General features: G+C 43.9%; 1 protein-coding gene and 1 long non-coding RNA gene across 2 annotated transcripts in view; both read left to right on the top strand.

Moving 5' to 3' along the window:
• LOC135912193 (adult-specific rigid cuticular protein 15.7-like) overlaps positions 1–9,065 on the top strand; it is a 49,617-nt gene continuing 40,552 nt past the window's right edge. Inside the window, exon 1 of the mRNA XM_065444577.1 lies at positions 1–47. Coding sequence (XP_065300649.1) covers positions 18–47 — 30 coding nt within the window. The 5' untranslated portion in view covers positions 1–17. The remainder of the gene's footprint in view (positions 48–9,065) is intronic.
• Positions 3,436–7,523, top strand: LOC135912191 (uncharacterized). Its single transcript, XR_010567580.2, has 3 exons — positions 3,436–3,817; positions 4,587–4,673; positions 7,329–7,523. It is a non-coding gene; the product is annotated as an uncharacterized lncRNA (long non-coding RNA).

The raw sequence follows: 9,065 nt of genomic DNA, 5'->3' as shown, positions 1-9,065 counted from the left end.
TGTCAGCAGCAATTGAAATGCGATGTCTCTTGAAGTTCAGCAATAACGTAAGTAAATAGGGGATAAGCGAAACATTGTCTTGCATTCTGCGTAGTTAACACGTTGAGGTGGTACACATGCCTGCGTGTAAGCTGAGGCACGTACTCGAGGGCGGTAAGGACAAGGTTCCGAGAGAGTCAATTCCTGGCGTAGTCTACAATATACCCTGCGCAGATTGCGACTTCGCAAATATAGGTGAATCGGGCAACATTGGACAAAGACTGAGGCAGCATCAGAACGATGTAGAAAAGAAACGAGCAGTTTCGAATGCCCTTGCCGAGCACACGGACGCAACGGGCCACAAGATTGTCTAGAAACACACAACAATTATTGGCCAAGAAAGAAACTTGAAATCGAGGCTGTATTTGGAGTCATTGGAGTTACAGGAAACACGTCACAGGCTCAATCGAAGTGAGGGAACCCTGGCCCCGTCATACATGCGCCGCTTAGGTGACGTGCTGAAGTATACGTAAGCGTGAATGAACTTTGCATTACGCCATTGTGAACAAGGCTTCTGTAGCGAAGACGAAACATCTTAAATCATTATTCATTGATAGCATTTCTTTTTGTCGGTGTCTCTCGTTTTTTTTCTTCAGCGGGGTTCAGGTTTGCTCCTGCTTGTAAGTTTTTGTTCAGCGGCATCATGGGCCTGGCCGATCAAGAAGCGTTGAGCCCGACGCCAACTTTGGCGATTACCTTGTCCTCTCGTATCAGTGCGTGGCTTGTCATGTAAAACACTACATCCCTTATGAAAATGAACCATGAGTTTCTGTAGAGGACGTGATGTGTTCCTAAGGTGACATCAGACATGCATAAGAAATGCATCGTCTAATGTTTTTTGGCATCACAAGTACATCAGAGACTCAAATGACAACGCACCCTAAGATTTCTGATGAGAGGAGTATACAGCTTTTTTGTGTTATTGCTAATGTCAAAGTACATCACGTATGAATGTGTACGATGCCAAGTCGTGAAAAATTCTTTGTAATGCGATAGCATTAAATGGCTCATGAGCCGAAAAATCCGGCACTGTCGGCCTGAGCACTCGATGTACAAAGAGGTTACAAACTCTCAACCTTTCATGGGAGTTAAAACCACTACCTTTGGCGGTAATTAAGGCTACGAACCCACGACCTTTGGTGTTAAGATACCGTTAATTAAGACAGTTATTGAAGATATAGTTAATTAACGCACTCGAACGCACGTACTACCCTTAGTGGAAGTCGAAGCATGTTAATTAATATGTTAATTAATGTGCATCTGATTATTATGTCGTTAATTAAGACACTCGTACCCACGACCTTTGGTGTTAATGAAGGCGCTGTTAATTAAGGCGTAGTTAAGGTACAGTTATTTGAGGCACTCGAACCCACGACCTTTGTTAATGATGACGATGCTAATTAAGGCGCAGTTAATTACGACCTAGGAATTAAGTGACTCGAACTCATTACCTTGTGTGGGAATCGAACCCACGAACATTGTTGTTAATGAAGGCGGTGTTAATTGAGCACAGTTAAGATACAGTTATTTGAGGCACTCGAACCCACGACTTTTGTTAATGATGATGGTGCTAATTAATGCACTGTTAATTAAGATCTAACAGTCAAGTCACTCGCACCCAGTACCTTGGGTGGGAATCGAACCCACGACCTTTCTTGTTAATGAAGGCGATGTTAATTAAGGTACTGTTAATTAATATAGTCACTTAAGGCACTCGATCCCACGGCCTTAGTTGGTAAAGTTTATGTTAATTAAGGCATATTTAATTAACATATAGTTAATGAAAACACTCGAACCCATGATCTTGTGTAGGAGTTGTGCCCACGAACGTTGTCGTTAATGAAGGCGATGCTAATTAATGTACAGCTAATTAAGATATAGTTGATGAAAGCACTCGGACCCATGACTCTTGGTGGGAGTCGAACTCATGACCATTGGTGTTAATGAAGACGATGTTAAGTAAGGTACCGTTAATTAGGATACAGTTAATTAAGACACTCGGACCCTTGGCCTTTGCTGGGAGTGGTTTTGATTCATCGTTGGGGGCAGTCTAAGAGACAAAAATGAAGAAAACGATATAACACAGCGTGAGCGCCGAGTACTCTGGAAACGCTTCCGATATATCAGGGCTAGGCACAAAACAACGACGTCATTTTCTTTCCTTTTTAAAGAGCACTGTAAGATTGTGTTACCCCGTTATCACATTTGGTAAACAGTGCCAAACTATAGCGTATGCCTTGTTCTGGGCAGTTTGATTACTCGGATGTGTTACTAGTCTTTAAGTGGCAAACCGACAATTCTGCAGATTGACATGATCATGACATGGAAAACTGCGCGTAAAAATTTATGGGGTTTTACGTGCCAAAACCACCTTCTGATTATGAGGCACGCCGTAGTGGAGGACTCCGGAAATTTCGACCACCTGGGGTTCTTTAACGTGCACCTAAATCTAAGTACACGGGTGTTTTCGCATTTCGCCCCCATTGAAATGCGGCCGCCGAAGCCGGGATTCGATCCCGCGACCTCGTGCTCAGCAGCCCAATACCACCATAGCCACTGAGCAACCACGACGGGGAAAAAAAGAAAAGGAAAAGAAACTGCGCGTAAGCGGCAGCGTCTATTTGCTGGAACGCACTGTAGTACTTGGTTGCACGCACATCGTACGCCAGCGCACACTTCTGGCATATACCACATAGGACAAATGCACGCTGCCGAGACATGTGGGTTTTTCGAGGAATCTTCGTGGGTAGCACGATCAACACGGAAGGCACGAGCGACAGGAGTGCAACCCGCGCACGGTAAACACCTTGGTAAACACGCCAACACGAAAGCAAGATACGGACGACAGGGGCGTAAGCTGCGCCACACGAGCAGATTTGATGATTTCCGACTGACACTGTTGCAACGGGCACTAAAACATCGCACACTGCACATGTGTCGCTCGGAGATCGCGTCAACGATGTCTGAGGCTATATAGTTGATGTGAACGACAGCAGGAAGTTATTTAAATTGAAATGACGGCGCAGGTAGCACGGGGAGCAGCGAAATGCGTAATTCACGGTTTTTATGAGAGGTAACTGAAGTGAAAATCGTTCGAATAGCGTCACCGCAACGGCTTTCTATAGGGTTAACATTTTCAGATCTCGAAGGCCATGCTTTTGCTGGCTGCAGATAGCCGAAGCGATTCAAATTGAAAATGCGTTATAGAATTTCTTTCTATGCCAAGCTATAGCTTACAATATAGACTTATTTTTGGTTCTCTTTGTCTTGCAACAGCTATGCGCAATTAGGCAGCCGCACAAATCCTCAGATGACGCTAGCCGAGACATTGGCTGGCCCCAACCGACCTGTTCGTGGCGCCACCTACCGTCCCGTTTCCTATCCAATCCAATCCAATCAGCCTGTCGCTCTGTTTTCGAGTCGGTCGGGTGTGCGAGCTGCAACGATGTGCTTGTTAGATCGTGTGTTTTTGTGTTTGCTGTAACCAAATGTGACTTAGTTCGCGTGCGCATAAGCGCCACAGACAACTTGTGTCTCGCTGCAAACTCGCCGTGTGCGTGGCGCGCCAGCGAAATGTGGACCAACGATGTTCATGCTGTGGAGTGCGTTCCCTTTGTCTCTGGTTGTCGTGGAAAGTTGGGTGGACGTCGCGAAGAAATAATGCGTGTTGTTAGCGTGCCACTGCTCGTCCACTATGCACCGGTATGTCTGCTGGGAGTAGCATCGAAGCACTGGCAACTTGGAGGGCGCTTTTCGACCGCGTCGGGCCGTTCAAAAGGTGAGTAACCGTGCTTGCTAACTACACACGTGTTGTGCGTGCTTCTCGTGTGGGCATAGGGTGCCTTGCGAACGTAGGAAAGAGAACTCCCACGACAACAGTGAAACCTATGCCGATGCTTGCTGGGTGTCAGAGTTTAGTTGCGCGAATTAATTGCCATAATGCAGAATTGAAAATCTTGATAAGCGTTTTCTTCTGATGAGAAAGATTACGTTCAGAAATAATCGTGTTCATCATGCGCGCTTGTGCGTGAGCTCCCGTTTTTCTGCTGAAGTCGCATGATAACGACTCATCTACCTCTTGACCGATTCTTATTGCTATGACGTTTCCTCGCTTATAAATGATTCGACGTTGTAGATAATCTCTGCTTACAAGGTTTTCGATTTACGAGCAGTATTGGGGAAAAAAAATTAAGCAATCACAGCGTGCTACTAGTACAGGTTTGTTTTGAAGGGGTGTTGCCATAACTTCGACGTAAGTAAACATTACAAGGGATAGTTACTTAAAGTTATGAAAGAAACTCTAGAATCGTTATGTAAACAAACATTCATGCAATGCGCTGCTGCTCCTGCGTGTGAAATTTTGCCTTGTTGAAGGGGTCCCTGTTATCGTGACATTCATCAGTAACTTTGACTTTGTGCTCTGTTGCCACCCTGCACCAGTGCATGCATTGTTTTCATGACTGTTTTTACATGCTCCTTGCATGTGTTCACTATGTGATAGTCTTACTGTGCCACAGCTATAAGTTAACACAGAATTCTCTTTGTAGTGGTGAAGCCGTGACCCACAACAGTGTCCACATAACCCGTGGCCATGGCTGCAGCAACACGGCGTGTAATCTGGATGGACATGTCAGGTATGCTTTAAGTGTACGTGTTCACAAAAGTAGGATCTCGGTATCATTAGTGGATAAGTGTATCGACATATTACTTAATGCATCTTGCTAAATAGGCTAAATATTTCTGCAACATCATTCCACTTGCTGCTTATTTGTGTTTGTAGATATTATGCACACATTATCTTGTTCTGTTAAAACTACACGTCGCATGTCCTGACGTTTAGTATTTTCCTCGCATCAATTGCTTGGCTGCAAGTCCATTTTATTTTTGCCTATTACACAGTATGTTTCTTTTTATCTTGGTTTTATTTGTTTGGAACTGTTTCTTATGCTGTAGCCCATATTTCCCTGTTTTCCTTTCTGCTTATGATACACACATGTGCTGTTTTTATCCACGTAAGAATTCGAAGTGTAGTGTGCCATATATGTCACAGGTCTAAGCACGCAGTGTGCCTACCATTGTTTAACATTGATATTTACAATCATGTCTGTCTTGTTCTCAGAAGAACTGTCACTGGCAAATACACATTTGATGAACTAGAATTTCTTGAAATGAAATAGGAAGGCCAGTATTCATTGTGCTGCAGTTACTTAAGTAGTGAGGTGTTTTCTGGTAAGCTTTCTATATTTTCTCTCACTTTCTTCGTATTCTTTTCTTTGCAAGCTGCCCTTATTCATGCTGGTAGGCATTGTAGCAGTTGTGAGTGTGTTTACTGCAGCAATGTCACAGCTAGTTTGCACACACTACAGGATGCCAACAGATACCCATCACTGTTTTTGTGCATTTCTGAGAACCAGCTGTGTCCACTCGGCGAAACTTGTAGTGTCCATTTGAATTTACCAATCAGTTCATGTAACATTTCAGGACAAAATTTACGCAGTGAGAGAAGGGAGACTATGCAACATGACCTTGGCTAACAACTGACTGTTTAAGTTGTTGGAAGGACTAACAAAAATAGCACTGGATGTGCACTTGTGTTGTGCACCAGTTAATTTGAGAGGGATGGCAGAAGTTATAATTCAAAGGCATAAAATCATGGTAAATGGTGTCTGCATAAAAAGAATTAAATAGGCACAGACTAATTTCTATCCCTTGTAATCTAAAAAGGATGCCTTTCTTCATGCATTGATAATGGGGGCTGGCTCACACTTATTGTTATTTATGTGGTGCGCCTGACTGATTTCTCTTGCCAATTTTCAGCCATGGGTGAAAACAGATAAACAATCCTAATCTGGCCTGAAGCCCCATTGCAGATATGTATGGCCAAGTCGGACGAGCATACTGGTCTTTTGAATGAAATATGGTGATCTCACAGGTACATATTTAGGCACCAGCCAGTCTGCGCTATGTACATTTGACCACATGTGAAAGGAATACAGCACAGTGCCTCTGACACGCACTGGACAAATTTGGTGCTACCTTTAACCAAGCAAGCCTCGCTTGCCTCCTTGCGTTTCTCGATTCAATTTTCAATTCAATCAGTTCATGTAACTTTTCAGGACAAAATTTGCGCAGCGAGGGAAGGGAGACCATACAACATGACTGTTGTGCATATGCTGCCTAATTTATTTTTGCTGAAAATATACGTGCATTGCAGTCCACAAGTGAATTGGCAAAGGCACCCAGGCATTGGAGGCTTGCTTAGTTAAAAATACCCAAAATTTGTCTCGTATCTTTCAGGGTTAATGTAGGCTACTCTTTTGATCACGTGCATATTTGGTCCAATGTACATCGGGCACGCTGACTAGCCGGTGCCTCAGCATGCGCCTAGGAGAGCACCATAATTCACTCAAAGGACCAGTGTGCTCGTCTTATTTGACCATGCATTGACACGACAAGCTGTGCACTGGATTTAGCTTGTTTATCTGTTTCGTTCGCCTATGGCAACCGACTGATACAACAAAATCAGTGAAGAATACCACAGCCAAAAATGGGACGTGTGTCAGTCGACGCTCATTATGATTGCATGACAAAGAGGAATACTCTCTAATGACGTGGCATAGCAACCACCATGCTTATTTATTAAATTATTTTTATGCAAGCTTGTTTGTCATGCTTCTACGCATTTGTTTTTCAACTTGTGCCCTCCCTCTGAAAGCAGTGCTCGGGTGTAAATGATAAAAAACCCCAGACATGGTGTGGTGTATTTCTTGAATGGGATATATGCCATCATTCAGGAGGCCAACACATGCATGACATAGTAGGCTTGGAATGTATGAGAACTGTGCCCGTAGCTGATGCAAATATTCTATAACGACTGGCACTTGGATGTCTCTGGTATGCATTGGGTTGCCCATACACAAACACTCCTACGCTCATTTCCATGCCAAGTAATTAGTGAGAATTTCTCATTCACGCTAGCAATCCACAGACACTGCTGTCCTTTGTCAAATGGAAACCGATATAGCTGAAGTAGTTCACGACATGTACACACACCACAGCTGATCCATGTTGCACATTTGTTCAGCCAAGAGCAATTTCTGCTTACTGTAGTTACTGCTGCACCCAAAGGCCACACAGTGGTTCCTCAACTTTGTGTGAACCAACACCACATAAATTTTTCGCAGAACTAGCTATAACGTCTCCAGACCGTTCTGCAGCAAGTGATACAGCGTGTATTTCTGTGGTTGATTGCCAAGTTTTGTTAATTATCTGTCCTTTCTACCATGCAGGGTACACATGCACTTACTTCAAGATGACGACACTCCACCTCAAGAACAGCCTCTCCTCAGTGATAAGTAGCAAGATTAAATGAAAGGGAGATATCACATCCGTAACCAGGCTGATACTGTGTTTTCCTTTCATTTAACCTCCTTCTGCATTTAAGGAAGCATTGATATGCCCAATAAATGTTTTTGTTAAATTTCTTTCGTTGAGTAATGTCTAACATACAGCATATGTAGGGCCCATGTACATGTCAGAAGTGCTGCATCTTCACTGGACATACATGCATACAGGCTGCATATATATAGCACCAAAGATAGTCACGCACAGGTAACATATTTAAATAAGGTCTGACTGCCATTGGGACACATGAGAAAATGTTACCACACGTGGTGGCCAATTTTGTTATAGGAGTAATACGAGCACCGGCAGTCTAATGTATAAGCTCATTAGAGATTCGCTAGGAAGACGTGAGAAAGTCACAAGAAAACTGCTTTGGAGCGCACATTAGGAAGACATTTCATGCTCACAAGAAAAGCACTCGTCAAGAGTTCTACAGAAAGACGGTGGCCAATATGTTATAGAATGACATTAGGAATACATCAGAAAATTCCAAAGAAACTCATCAGAAAGTCTAATGGCTGTGATGTCAAAACTCGTCAGACTTTCATGTGAAACTCATCTCATATTTTCATAAGGGATGTCTGCACTTTTCTTCTTTATGCACTCTTTCAGCCACTACTGACGTGAAGTACTCTCCGATTGACTTATATCAGCGTATAACGTAAAATAAACGATCTGAGACTGACAAACTCTTTTACTGTTTACATTCGATCTTCTTTTTCTTCTCTCTCTTCACTTCCTCTTCTTCTTTTGACCGGGACATTACATCCTCCAGGTATTTTATGGCCATCCATCCACGGATGGTAACGCACCAGGGTACCTACAGTTGTAACTTTCCTTTTGCCAGGCATCTGTCACCTGCTAAAGTTTTTCGCTGCCACGACCTGGGGAATGTCGCCCAGTGCCATGTTGCAACTGCACAGGGTGCTTTTTCTAGGATTTCTGCGATACAGCTTGCCAGCAATAAGCAACACAGGTAAAATAAATGTACGCACAATACAAAGTCTTCAGGGTCAAGTGCTCCGGATCTGTCTAAGCCTGCCTCAGAGTGCTTCAACAGTGGCTACGATAGCAATCGCTGGAGACCACCTTGTCAGGACCCACACTGAAATTGAAGTACTCAGGACACATATAAGGCATCTGGCCAGGACTCCCCGTCACCACCTGGCTTCCCTAACAACGGACAGACCACACACGTCTTTCAGCCAGACGATAACCGCATATAATGAATCATTGCCAGCTTGTTTCACCCTGGCTGCGAGACCTTCGATTCCTCCATGGTGCCTCGCTCAGCCAAAAATCAACCTCGCTATACCTGGTATCTCTAAAAAAGCTGATCTATCATCGCCAGCCCTTAGAAAGCTCACGCTACTACATTTGTACGAGAACTACTGTGATTCTACGCATATTTACACTGATGGATCTGTTTTTCCAAGCAGCTCCGCGGTGGCAATCGTCATGCCAGCGAAAGCTACAACAATCAAATTTAAGGCGACTCACGCCACAACATCGACGGCAGCAGAGCTCGCAGCGCTCTTTACTGCCCTTCAGCACATTATTGACGAACCACCACGCAAATGGACAATATTCTGCGATTCGAAGGCGGCACTGCAGTCTCTACT

The sequence above is a fragment of the Dermacentor albipictus genome, chromosome 1, assembly GCF_038994185.2.
Source record: "Dermacentor albipictus isolate Rhodes 1998 colony chromosome 1, USDA_Dalb.pri_finalv2, whole genome shotgun sequence".
Lineage (NCBI taxonomy): Eukaryota > Metazoa > Arthropoda > Arachnida > Ixodida > Ixodidae > Dermacentor > Dermacentor albipictus.
The sequence above is the reverse complement of the archived record's forward strand: the minus strand, read 5'-3'. Positions and strand labels throughout refer to the sequence as shown.